We start from the raw sequence: 14,652 nt of genomic DNA, 5'->3' as shown, positions 1-14,652 counted from the left end.
TTTAACTATGATGGTCAGCAAAAAAGATTATTTTAATTAAATAATTCTGCCTTTGGAAATCAGATTATTTAAGTGTGTTTAGGAGCTGAATGTAATCCAGTCAATTATGCATAAATATTACTTAATAATAATAAGAGAATCATAGAATGGTTTGGGTTGGAAGGGACCTGAAAGATCATCTAGTTCCAAACCCCTGCCATAGGCAGGGACACCTTCCACTAGACCAGGTTGTTTAAAGCCCCATCCAACCTGGCCTTGAACATTCTCAGGGTTGGGGCAACCACAGATTCTCTGGGCAACCTGTTCTAGTGTCTCTCCACCCTCACAGTAAAGAATTTCTTTCTAACAATTAACCTAAACCAACTCTCAGTTTGAAACCATTACTCCTTGTCCTATCACTACAGCTTCTGCTGAAGAGTCTCCCTCTGGCTTCCCTGTAGGCCCCCTTCAGATACTGAAAATTGCTGTGAGGTCTCCACACAACCTTTTCTTCTCCAGGCTAAACAGCCCCAATTTTCTCCACCTGTCTTTGTAGAGAAGGTGCTCCAGTCCTCGTCAACCTTATGGTCCTCCTTTGGACTTGCTCCAACAGTTCCTTGTACTTACAGTGTGGGTACCATAACTGTACACAGCACTCCAGGTGGGGTCTTACAGAGCAGAGTAGAGAGGCAGAATGATCTCCTTCAACTTGCTAGCTACTCTCCTTTTTAGGCAGCCCAGGACACAGTTGGCTTTCTGGGCTGTGAGTGCACATTGCCAGCTCATGTTGAGTTTTCATCAACCACCACTCTCCAGCTCTTTTCCACAGGGCTATTCTCAATCAGTTCTCTATCCAACCTGTAGGTGTGCCTAAGATTGCCCTGACCCAGCTGTCACTGGCTTTATGTGAGCTTCACACAGTCCCACCTCTCAAACCTATCCAGGTCCTTCTGGATGGCATCCCTTCCTTCCAGTGTGTTGACTCCACAGCTTGGTGTCATCAGCAAACTTGCTGGGGGTGCACTGTCCATGGCATTGACAAGGATGCTGAACAGTATTGGCCTCACCAACAACCCCTGTGGGACACCACTTTTCACTGGTCTACAAGTAGACAATAAGCTGTTGACTGCATAGACTAATAAATAATAGACTAATATATTCTCTACCAAAATGAAAGCTGTAACAAAACAAAAAGAAATGTATTCCTTCAGTGGCCGCTTAGCGGCGCTCTCACATTAAACCAGCAAGCAGATCAGATCACAAAATCATGGTTGTTAGCTGATTCAATAGAAGATTAAAAAAATGGAAATAATTTATAATTTGTTCATATTTAAAATGTAACTGGTACATGAATGAGTCATCTTACACTGTTATTATCATTCTTGGCTAGAGTGACTGATGAAAAATTTTCCTGTCAGACCAAATATGGAAGAATGTGGGGCATGTGTCTTCTAAACAAATAATTTGTAACAAAACCCCAAATGGTCTTATTTTTGCTTTAAATTCAAAATATTCTTGGTCATCTGCTGGTCATAACACTAATTTTCATTCCACTTGGTATCATACCAAGAGTCAGTTCATGTTAATATCAGAGATGATATATAAAGAATAAAAAATGCATTTCAGCTGCTGAGGTTCAAGAGGAAGGAATATAATATTAAACTAGACAATACCTGAATTCACCAGGAGAAACTCTGTCTTGTCTGTGCTTCATGTGTAGCTTCTCTTTCTATGTCTCTGAAGAGGCAATGAATGAATCGGGGTAGGATGGAACAGCAGGTGTTTATTTAGAAGGTAAATATGCTATTATGTAGCTTGTGGTGCAGTGATCAGTATGCAAGTATACAAAGACTGGGGATGCTATGATGGCCTGTGACAAACGGCAAAGTGGCATGCTGATTGACCTGCCAGCCTAGTGGAGAAGCGGTCAATACCAGTAAAATTCTTGAAGTGTTTCTTTCTGCCAGTCTGGCTGGCACACCATTGATACATGCTGGAGAGTGACTGGTAGTCAAGCTGTAGAGCAGCATCTGCCATTTCCACAGACACTCAGGACACTCATGGGTAAGATGGCATTTGGTCTATGTGGTGATAAACCAAGCAGTCCTTTCTCAGCAATCACCAGCCGTTTTTCAGCAATCTTGCAAAGACAAAGAAATGTGTGCTCGCACGGCAGTACACTCTCATTCTTGCACATTAAACATGCATTCACCTGGCTTACTTCCATATGTGATTGTCAAGCATCTGTTCCTCAATCACTGGTTTTTGTAGCAGAATTGACACAATACAGTTTCTCTATGTAAAAGTCACACTAATTCCCTTTTGTCTCTGCTTGTCTTTTTGCACCAACCTATGGAACAGTTTCCTGAAATTCCTCTATTTATTTCCTCAATATGAAATGAAACCTGATACATAATAACATAGAAATGAAATTATACATAATGCTGTAGGAGTGAAAACAGCATAAAACCAAGACAAACAATATAGCAGCAATGAGCAACACATCTACCTTAATTAAACTCTCCCTTGCATTTTCTTCCTTATTGGGATTGATTAATTTATGAAATCCTGACTTCCTAAAAAATCCTAGTCCTGATTTCAAGAAAGCCACCAAAAAACACTCTCACTGACTGCCAAAACAGAATTTAACCCACTGTTTTTCCACCTGTTTTCTTTCATACTATTTAAAACTGAATTTAATCACATGTACCAGAAGAACAAAATGTGAGACTGCATGATTTTCACACCAGATGAGAAAACTCCATCTCTCTAATAAGAAGATGCTTTAGAGGAAGTACATAAAATCACTGTCATGGTTTGACGCTGGCCAAATGCCAAGCTCCCATAAAAGCTGTACGCTCACCCTTTTCTTGCTCTCAGCTCAGCAGAGGAGAGGGAAAAAAAATTAACAAAAGGCTCATGTGTTGAGATGAGGACTGGGAGAAAACACTCCAAGGGCAAAACAGGTTCAAATTAAAAGGTATAAAGTAAATTTATTATTAACAAAGTCAGAGGAGGATAACTAGAAATAAAATAAGCCTTTAAAACACCTTTTTTATCCCCAGCCCCTCCCTCCTTCCCACCACAGTGCAGGGAGACAGGGTGTGGGCGTTTTGGTCATTTCATCACTTGAGATCTTCTTCTGTTCACTCACGGAGAGGAGTTTTTTCCTCTGCTATGCCGTGGGGTCCCTCCCACAGGAGACAGTTCTCCGTGAACTTCTCCAGTGTGGCTCCAATCTTATGAGCAGCAGTCCTGCCAAAACTGCTGCAACCTGAATTCCTCCCACGGGCAAACAGTCCTCCCAGAACTGTTGAGGCATGGGTCACTCTTCACAGGGTGCAGTCCTCTAAGGATAGGCTGCTCTAGCTTGGACACAAGGGCCCCCTCTCTCTATTCAGGTCTCCCACTGGATCACAGCTTTCTCTGGCATCCACCCGATCTGGTGTGAGCACCTCCCTCACAGGCTGAGAGTGGATCTCTGCATCCCCCATGGACTTCATGGATTACAGGGGGACAGCTTACTTTACCATAGTCCTCACCACGCCTTGCAGAGGAATTCAGACTCTGATCCTTGAAGCACCTCCTCCCCTCCCCTCCTTCTCTGTTGACCTTACTGCCTCCGTGTTGTTTTCTCTTACATGTCCTCACTTCCTCCTCTACCTAGAAGAAAAACTGCTGCCCATAGGTACCATTGCTAACAAGTTCCACCAATTCAAAGATTCTTGCAGCATCCCGCAGCGTGGAGAGGTTGATCTCATCTAGGTTGCGTGTCATGGAATCGCTCGCCATGTTTCCGCTGCCGACCAGGCAGCCCCACTGCCACTGTGCAGGCAGTGGCAGCCATCGGGGCGCTGGTGCTATTTAATGCCTCTCTTCATGTGGGGCGCCAGGAAGGAAAAGCTGTTGCCACTGCCCTGGCGCTTCTGCCCGTGGTGTGGCTGGCTAGGGTCAGCCAGGAAGGCAAGGCTCGTCACAGGCCACACCAAGATGGTGGCAGCTGTGGCGCATCACCGCATGCTGCCCGGGGTGGCCCCAGTGGCGGTGCCTTGCCATGCCCTGGAAAAAACTGTGTGCGCTGTTTTGATTTTCTTCTTAAATATGTCATCACAGAGGCGTTTCCAACCTCTCTAACTGGGCCAGCAGCATGTCCATCTTCAGAGCCATCAGAGATTGGCTCTGTCAGACATGGTGGAAGCTTCTAGCAACTTCTCACAGAAGCCACTTTCGTAGCCCTCCCCCGCTACCAGAAAACCAGGCCATGCCAAATCAACACAATCACTCTTGAAGCTGCCTTTCCAGAATAAAACAACAGAAGTTTTCAAACTCAAAATCAAATTACCCTGGTGAATGGACTCCCAATATTTCCATAAAAACTCACAGTGTCATCAATTTAAGACCAAAAAACTGATTGCAGGTATGAAATTCAAGATGACCTGTTTCTCTGTGGTTACATTTTCTCAGACACTTGATGGTTAAAACCCTCAAACAAGGAGTTTTGACAGCTTAAAAACTTGGTGTGTATAAAGACATCGCTTTAAAACCTGACCAATTGATATTATAATTTTCCCCTTGAAGGTAAAATCCCTGAACTAATCTTATTTGGACAGAGTTTCAGAAGATATGGGTGCATCAATCTGTATCCCAAATTCTCTGACTGAGATAAAAGGGGATAAAGTTTCTCTTGGCCTGTTAAACGTTATGACAGATAACTTCAAAGATAAGCCTCATCTGATGTAGAAAAGGTTTAACAAATGGAATGTTTTCAAGACTCCTACTGGGGTCACAAGAAACATTTTTCAGTAGAACAAAAAGCTGCACTCAGTAACCAGAGGAGGGAAGGTGTAACTATAGTCACACCTGTTGGAAAAACACTGTCACCACCTCATTGTATGCTGAGACTCAAAATGTTACCATTGCACTGCTGGGCCTTCAAGAGTGTTTGAACAGCTTTTAGGAAAAAAACCCAGCTAGTATTGTCTCTGCTTTCAGAATAGCACACTTGTTAAATTATGAAAATGTATCACTGAATATGCTTACCTTCCTACGATGGGATGGCACAATAAAATATGTTTCAATATTATGTTTCTTCAAGAAACTATTCCTTTCATGACCATATCCTGGTTCTACCTCGTAGTCCCCGTTTAGGCACTCTAAGGTGGTCTTTGTAATGTGAACTTTCCTGGAGAGAAAAATTAGATGTCGTTTAAAGCAAAGATACATTATGAGCTACCTGCTACTGAAATACACTCCTGTACAGAATTTCATAAAGAGTTCAATTTACATTGAAGACCACAGGTTTGATGGGAAAAAAGAAAAAAAAGTTTTGTTTTGTTTCAATTTTAGCCAAATTGAACATAGAAAAATTTCTATTACATATATTTTCTAAACTTGGGCAAAGTGAACAGAGGGATAACTGTTGACTATCCAAACACTTGCAGATTTGCTGATTTGTAGAAAGTGAGTGTCTGCACATCTTCTTGTACATTCTGTGACTTTCTTAAGTTTTTACCTCAATGGCTGCTTGGAAAAACATCCTGCTATTTGAAACTTGTAACATCACACTCCAAATCTCTCTTGTGTATAAAGGAGAAACCTCTTCTTCTGTTTCACTTCACATCTCTGACTCATATCATTCATCCAGTCTGTTTTGTAGGCAGCTTTCTGATTCACTTTGTTTTGGCAACACACCCATCTTTAATATTATTTCTGAGTTTTCTTATAATGAAAACATCTTCACATTTTCTCCTGAAAGACCCCCTATATATGAAATTTCTTCAGAGAAGGTATCTAAAAAAGATTTTACTGCTTTCCTCTAATAAACGCGTGTTCAGATTTTTTTCCACTGGATAACTTTAAGATAACGAGCACATAAAATACACTGCCAAAATTATCTAAAGCAGATGTATGCAATAAATAGAAATTCATTACCACAAAAAATTAATTGGTTCCATTGTCCTTCTGTATAGCAAAATAAGATCTTGTAAAAATCAAAAAGAGTATGGCAAGTCCTAGTCCAAATGTGAGCTACACATAGAACACCCATGCACCTTTGCAAATGTTCACTGTGTGTATTTAAATTGTGTCCAAGGCTGTGCAACGAGTACTTAAAGTTCCAGGACATGCCCCATGGATTGGCTGCAGGTTTATGTGCTACTGTATCATTTGAAAATGTCATCAATATCTGAGTTCATAAACAAGTATATCTTTTCTATAGCATACAACTAGTGCTGGAAATCTTGTCATGTAAAAGGAGCAAGGCATCCCCCCTCCCCCCTCCAAGTATAGAGGTGTGTAAGAGTAAAAAACTTCAGGAATAGCTGTAGGGTTTTACTTTTGTAACATGAAAGGATCAAAGTCTAGCGTTCTTACATTCCTAGTATTGCCTCATTCCTACTTTTAATATTTGTCAACTTCCAAAAAACTATTTTATTTGAAAATGTTTTGCTTCTAATCTAACCTACTTATAATCTACTTACACAAATATCAAGATCATTTGGAAAATTCCACAGGATAAATCACATAATACATTGATTGCTCATGCCAAACACAATCCTTTTCATCAATAGAAGTTACATTTTGAAGCAAATGCCTCAAAAAAGGAAATAAATTCTTCACCCATACAGTTTTCTATTTTTTTTTGCTATGGTTCTTTTTCAGACTTACCCAGGCAGTCCTCCAGCTTCCATTACATTAGCTAATGTCACATCATTTGACCAGACATCATATTGCCATTTTCGGAGACCCAGGACCCCGCAAAGCACCCTGCCTGTATGCAATCCAACTCTCATGTTGAGATCAACCTCTGTAGCTTCCGCAACAGATCTGTAATGGACAGCATCAGAATATTAATATTTAGACAGTGTCTGCTCTTGATTTTCTCTCCTTCTGAAATTAACACAAACACACATATATACATGACCGAATAGAAAGGGTCTTATAAAATGTGAAACGGTATATTCAGGTACTGTTCTCTACTTTCACTAGTTTCAAAGCCCTAATTATAATTTGAAAACAAAAATTTTTCTTGGTTATATTTTAATTACTGTTGAAGCAAAATCTCAATATTTCTAAATTTCTTGACATTTCTGTGAGAAAAGAGGTACGGAGAGGCACTAGTTGAGAAGGCCAATGTATAAGTAACTATTCCCAATCTACTATGTTCTAATTGGTTCAATTACCCAGTTACCAGAATACAGGACAAAGAAAATAATGAAAGTAATAAATCAGTGTAAGAACAGCAGACTGATTATAAACACTAATATCTTTCCAAAGCTCATGTAAGAGTGGCACAGAAACAACTTGTAACTATGGTCTTGCACCTGTTAATTAAATCTAATGTTCAGAAATTTTCACTGCTTAGTGGGTAAAGGATGAATTAATACGCAAAATTGTTATTAAAAGCATTTTTTTGGTGCTGCAATAAGGAAAGATTCTTCATTTCTGTGAATGAAGGGCATGCTATGACTTGCATCCTGCACAAAGTTGTGAACACTGAAAAGGTATCTTGAATAGTCTTAAATATTACATGTTATAATTATTACATGTAATAATACTGTACATAGATCTTTTCAGCTCTTTCTGTTAGGGAAACACCTGGCATTCCACAGTCCATTTGCTGTCCAAAAAGTGATATTATCGCTGAATAAAGGAAACTGACTATTCAGTGTAAGAATTTATTTTCATTAGATTTTCTTAATTTGAATTTTCCAATGCATTTAATAGAAGAAGACTTTAAAATGAGATGCTGGCTATAATTTTTCCTTGAAATTCATTGACCCGTTTTTTTTTTTTCAAGTATCATCCAGGTACACTGGATTTTGCTGAGATGCCTTTAGAAAGACTTTTCAACTCTTTCAGAAGTTATACTTGTTTAAATACAATTAACAGAAAGGTCAGCATAGAACAAGATGTGGGATGTGCATCAAAGATACCTGGCCTCAATTTAAGTAAGAAACTCTTCACCTATGAAGTGCTGAAGTATATACCATGTCAGCCATCACTAATATGAGTAACATGGAGACCTCTTTTTTCCCCATAGGGAATCTGGGCATAACACATTTTTCAGTCATATTTTATGCAATAGCACAGACAGGCTTATGCACAGCTTTCTGAAAGATTAAATATTTCCTTGTCCTATTTCTGCTCACTGCTAGTCAGATCTCCCTTATACAGTATCTGTGCCCAGTCAAGCCTCAAATATGACTTCAAGGAGTCCTAAAAGGATTCTAGTGTTACAAAGCTTTGTTGTGCACACTGTCTGTTTGACAAAGCTTTGAGGAAATGAAAGGACCTAATTACATAAGCCGCCTAGTGATAAGTGACCACACTTTGTATCTTCACCTGAGCATATGTTATTGTGTCATTTACAGGTTGACCTTACACCAAGACCATACCTTGCAAGCCAAAGCCCTTCAGGATTACACCATGCCTACCTATGTTCTCCTACATAATTAAGTACCTACGTAATAATCTTAATTAATGAACCCATAAGAGTTTGAGTTTCTCTGTTCACAAATGAGTCGGGTTTTTTTGTTGTTGGTTCCCTCCCTCCCTTCTACTCCGTTTAAAAAAGTACATAAACCTCAGACTAAATGTATGTGGAAAGACGGTGAAATTCAGAGACTGATGAAGTCCACTCCAGGCTTTAACATTACTTTGTCTGACTGGAGGAAATTAAATCTCCTTTTAGAAATTTGAGTAGAATAACGAAAAGTAGATGAAAAGAGATGAGCAGAGAAATACAACATGGCTGACCATACTCCTTGTTAAATAAGCTGATCTGTATAATGCACCAATGAACCATAAAGCAGAATCTGAAAAAACTTCATGTTTTGAACTAAAAATTTCCATAAGTAGTCACTTAGTAAAAAATCTAAATTGAGAATGCATTTCTACATCTTCCCCAGAAGCTATGACATGTTTCAGAGATGCTTTCATCGTTACTAAATTTGAGTAGGGAAAAAAGCACATGAACAGTTCATTAAATTTTTTGAGTTTATCTTGTAGACCTTTGTGCTCTTTATGCAGATAATTTCCATAAATATACCCCACTGAACTATCAAAAATGGGGAATATTAGGTAATACATAAAGAACAGGCTTCAAATATAAATTCAGAGCAGTACAATGATCATATTGCCAAACAACATCAACATTTCTACAATAAAATATCACAAAAATGTCCACTGAGGTATTTTAAATTCTAAATACATTTCTGAGAAAATTTCAGCACTTCACAACCAAGCCAGGAATAGGAAAAAGAAGTTTCTCAAATAAATTATTCATTAGAACTTATTCTCTCAAAGGTTCCTTACTTAAGTTTTCCAACTGTTAACACAAAAGTAGGCCCAGAAAAAAATGGAAATAAAAAAAAATTTTCTTTTTAAATCAGTTGTGTTCAGAGTCTATGCAAGTGACTAATAAGACAACCATCTACCCTGACAGCTCTAGTATCCTATAAAGCCTTCAAATTTTAGTTCCCTCCTTAACTACAAATATTTCATGTGCTGATACAAGCCATGAAAGTAATTTAGATCACCTGCAGAACAGATCCAGACCTGTGCTACTGGGCATTTGAGGAGGGAAAGAAAAAGCTCTGCATGCTATTTCTTTTAATTATTTAGGTCTTTTCTTTTGATCTAAAAATATCTGCAGAAATAAATGTTTCCTGGTTAAAGGCATAGACATGATTTTTGGTTCGATTACATACACTTCCTCAGAGTATTGGTCAGCTGCAGCAGAACACTAGGAAGAGAGTCAGGGCTGTGAAGGGCTGTTGGCTTGCTTTGGCAGAGGTGCAGGCTGACGAAGCTTTCACCACTGATAGACAGCCTCTTAAAAAGGCAGCTGCTGGTTCTCTCAAAACTTGAGGTCAATTCACTCCTGCCAGTTCAAACATTTCCAGTCCCTGGACTTTTGGATGACCAGGGAAAAGCTTCAACAGTGTTGACATCAGGGAAGTTAATGCTTCTGTATATTTCCTCAGAAAAATATCACACGGAGGACTTGATATTTCCATTGGACTTACTCAAATTGGCTAGTGTAGTTCCTCTCCCTTTCCTGGTGCTTTGGTCAGCCAATGACCAAACCCATCAAAAGGAGACAGTTCAAGCATCAACCTCCCCAGTGCAAAAATCTCCCCAGGTGCAAATAAGCCCAACTTCCATCTGTGAGGTCTTACATGATGACTGATGGAGTCATTCACATTAGGTGGAGTCATCCATTCGGGATAAAATCACCTATGCGACTCAGAAAATACCAGATAAACCCCACTGGGTTACTCAGTTCTCAAGAAGCAAGGGTTCATGGACAGTTTCCTTCAGACTTCTTCAAAAGCCCACATGCAGCTTCAATCAGAAGGTCAGATGAGACTTATTCTAAAGTAACCCTTCCCCTTCTCACCACAGTATGTGTAGGGTGAACTAAAGCAGTCAGCAGCAGTCATGCTCCTACTGTGCCATGCTTCCTGCTACTACACACTGTCAGTGATGCAGCTAGTGATGCAATTCCCTCTGAGTCAGTACTAAAACGGCATCCTGGCAAGGTGTTAATGGAAGAAGCATCATGAAAATGTACTGTCTGTGTGACAACAGGAATGATCACAGGATTCCATTAAAGTGTTGATAAGTCTGTGAATGTTAACCCGAGTATTTTGACCCAGTCCAAAATCTAGTATTTATATACTGCTCACTCAGAATCTCTCATTTCCAATTGGAAACATTACAGATTATTTCTTGCTCTGCAACATTATTGAATGCAGTTAAATAAGTGCCTCATTTCACCACATTTCATCTCCTAAGAGGAGTTTCTGGACTGAGCCAAAGAATTGTTTAATACAATTTATATCCATTGATGAAGTGCTGTCTAAGGAAAGACAAGACTATTAAGAATGTATAAAATTGCCCCCATAACACTAGCTTAAACCAGAACTCTAGACAGCTTTTGGAAGAGAGAGGGAGGGAAGAGCTTTGTTAGCAGGGCATAACTTTTCTACATGGCAATTAGCCAACAAATATATCTATTTAGAAGGTAAAACACTGTAGTACATGAGACTGAAACCTTCAAGTGTGGGAATCAATTTAAGTAAGGTGAAGAGAGTACTTGGCCTAACACACTGTTCATAACCAAGGTGAGGACAACAGCCATGTTAGAGAAATACGTGACATATTAGAGGCACTAATGAATATGATCATTTTAATTTTATTGGTAACAAAAAGTTGACAGTCAAAACTCATACAGTAAGAACAACATTGGTGATATCGAACACTTCACTTACTGCCATGGCACTTTAAGCGACTCTAAAGTAGAACAAACACCTGTCCTGTACTGAGGCACTGACACAACAGCTGCAGAAATTCTTTTGGAATAGAAACAGAATATAACACTATCTGTTTTATCAGTTTCAAGAATAAAAAGCTCCTCCCATAATGATTTTGGTTCTGTTCCCTTGAAGAAAACTTTGAGGAAGGTGGATGAAATTGTGAAAATTATAATTATTTTATAATACTGTGAAAATTATGTTCCCAGATGATACATTCAGCACCATACTGTAGGAATCTTAAATAATAGTTATGCAGAACATGAAGAGAATGGAATGTATCAGTTTATATGAACACATTCAACTCAGTCCAATCACAGAACCATCAATGAGCCATAGAAGTTTATATTCCTTGATTTTCCAGAAAAAAAACCCACATCTTGTTGATACATAGCTCTGGGACAGACACTTTTGACAAATCTATCACCTGAATCACAGCTGAAGTGATTTTATTTATTTATTTATTTACTTACTTACTTACTTATTTATCCCAGGTAACATGACAAACCTATCACTAGGGATGACAAATTCCAAGCATAAATTTACAGTGCCAAGACCTGAATTCTACAGTAAAGTGAATAGACTTTAAAAAAACTACCAGCTGGCATCCACCTCTGCATGAAAGGGGGAAGTTTAAAAAAAGTGACTTTGTATCTCATGGAACTGATAAACAAAACTTAACAATCATACCAATACAAAATAAAATGCTGCATTCCAACTTCACTGTCAGAAGCTCCTGACTTCTTCTTTTCATTTACTGAATATATCTTAAAACAAATTAATCTGGGGAGTCTATCTTCTAATTTGTTTCTGTGAAGGAGAGAGACTAACTGTGCTTACGCACAAAGAATGCAGAATAGATCCCTAGCCATCCAACAATCCTGAATAAACCTGGAACTCTCTTACAGCCTTGTCTCTTGCCCATCTTGCCCTCTCACCATGCTCTTACCACTGACTACACAAAAGACCTAAAATATATGCGTTCTTTAAAAAATAAAATTCTGAAATTGCCAGTTATCTTCTACCACAACCTCTGACTAAACATGTCTAGATAACACGCTACAGCTCATCCACTTAGAATTGCAAAGTTGCTGATGCTGCAAGGGGCCTCTGGAAATCATCTAGACCAATATACTTGCTCAGAGAACAGCCAGCTACAGAAGTTTGCCCAGAACTGTGCCCATCTGTGTTTTAAATCTCTCCAAGGACACAAATACCACAACTTTTCAGTGGAACCTCTTGAGTATCTGACTACCTCCACAATAAAAAAAGTATTTTCTTCTATTTAAATTGAATTTCTTGTATTTTCAGTTTGTGCCCATTTCCTCTCATGCTGGCACTGGATGTCGCTGAGAAAAGTTTGGCTTTGACCTCTTTACTCCCTCCCACTAGGTATTTGTCTGCATTGATAAGAATCCCTCTGAGCCTTCTCTTCTGCAGGCTGAACAGTCCCAGTTCATTCTTTTCTAATTCAACTCCTTTTTCAAGTTTAAATTATCATGTCAGAAGCCAATAAAATATACCCTAAAAAGGGAACATGTTCATTTCTAATTTAGTAAAACTGAAACATTCTAAAGAGGAAAGTTCCAATAGCTATATCAATACCTTATTTGTATACATGAAATAAAGCACAACTAATGAATTAAAGATTAGTGCTGGGTTTAAAAGACGATGAGAGCATCATCCAGGAATTTAAAAAAAAAAAAAAAACCAGACAAACCAAAAGGCTTTTGTAAAATGTGTACAGGACCTGTACATCTAATTATGTTTCTAAAGGTCAGGGCTTTCTTATAAATGGAGTATCCATATACTGCTGAAAGAATAAACATATTCTTTTAGGATTTTATATTATCAGAGGCTACCATAAATTATAGAATGAGAGATTACAAAGTATTTTATCAGTTTTACAATGCTTAAAAACGTGATGAACTTGCATTGAATGAGAGGGTGAAAATGAATTAATTTACCCAACTCTTCACACTCTGTGAGATTTTGTAGTATGTTTAGCAAATGAAAAGGAGAAGTGAGCAATACAATAGTGAAGAAATTTTCCATCTTTATCCTTTCCCTCCTATGTAATGAAATAGATCTCCAGCTTTGGCTAAAAGCTCATTCACAGTTCTCTGATACCCATATTTTTTGCCTCGGCAAAATAATGATCAATGTAGAGCTATCAAGCATAAAAAAAAAATCTGAGCAGCAAAGTGAATTCCACATTACATTTCTGAAAAGTAGAATAAATGAAAGGTTTAAACATTACATTAAAAAGGAGTAATCAGCAGGCTATGATTTTGAGACTACAAAGAGATATACAACAGGCATACATCAGGAATGGTTTTGAGTTTACATACTGGTGTGCGAAATGAGCAGTGTTTATCACTGCAAAACAAGAAACTTGACTATTTTCACTGTGGCGATAGGGTATATTTTGTTATTTCCCATTATCTTTCTGCCACCTATTCAGTACATGTGTATGCCTCTACATACTCAATTTGCACACTTACTCCTTACAGTGATTAAATGGAGTGGAAAATCAATTATCTAGAATGGCTGTTCCTGAAATCAGTGTCCTGTGGCCTGAATGCAAGAGTGTGACTTGCCAGGTGAGCAGTGCTAGCAGATGCTGCTGTTTCTCTAAGAGCACACTTCCGGAACACCACATAGGAGTTGTTGCAGCACTCCTGTCTGGGTTCACCATGCATGGTACTTACGTGATGGTGTCAATCATATCCAGTCCCATTTCAACACAGCAATGGGCATGATCTGTTTTGGGCTGGGTCAATCCTGATACACAGTAGTAACAGTCCCCTAGGATTTTTATTCTTCTGCAATGATTTTCCTTTCATAAAAACAGAATAGGAAAATTTTTACTATTTATATAAATATTCCAATATTAACAGGGTAAAATCTTCTGCATATCTAAATTGCAATAAAGAGAATCTTTCTCTAATCAAATGAGGTAATTTACAGTTAATGAAATCTGGGTTCCCTGTACACAACAGCTGACACCACATTTGTTTATTTATTTATAAATATATACATATATACTAGACATCAGCCCTGCATTGCTCAACACACATGGGTTAATGCTGCTTAAAGCTGTAGTCCTGAACAAATGTTATTGCCTTGCCCGCATGCTAGGTTACTATGAATTCAAGATTCACAATGAGACTTCATTTCTGTATGAACCCAAACCAAAAGACTGAAGCCAAACCACTACTGTATATTGGGAAATGTTTGCATTCTGAGAAACTTTTGCTTCAAATTCAGTTCCAATTCACCAGGAAAGATTACTTATTTATCTTTGAAAGTACACACATTTTGCATTACCTATTCATAAATCACAGCATGATCA

The 14,652-nt window shown here is 38.5% G+C and overlaps 1 protein-coding gene across 3 annotated transcripts in view; it reads right to left on the bottom strand.

Moving 5' to 3' along the window:
* The window catches only part of ADCY1 (adenylate cyclase 1), a 160,540-nt gene that overhangs the window by 56,405 nt on the left and 89,483 nt on the right, over window positions 1-14,652 (bottom strand). For all 3 annotated transcript variants that reach the window (XM_039548550.1, XM_039548547.1, XM_039548548.1), the window contains 3 exons: window positions 14,009-14,136; window positions 6,646-6,804; window positions 5,020-5,161 (listed from right to left, as the gene is read on the bottom strand). In XM_039548550.1, coding sequence (XP_039404484.1) covers window positions 5,020-5,161; window positions 6,646-6,804; window positions 14,009-14,136 — 429 coding nt within the window. The remainder of the gene's footprint in view (window positions 1-5,019; window positions 5,162-6,645; window positions 6,805-14,008; window positions 14,137-14,652) is intronic.

The sequence above is a fragment of the Corvus cornix genome, chromosome 2 (assembly GCF_000738735.6).
Source record: "Corvus cornix cornix isolate S_Up_H32 chromosome 2, ASM73873v5, whole genome shotgun sequence".
In the NCBI taxonomy this organism is placed as follows: Eukaryota; Metazoa; Chordata; class Aves; order Passeriformes; family Corvidae; genus Corvus; species Corvus cornix.
This window is presented reverse-complemented; position numbering and strand designations above follow the sequence as displayed.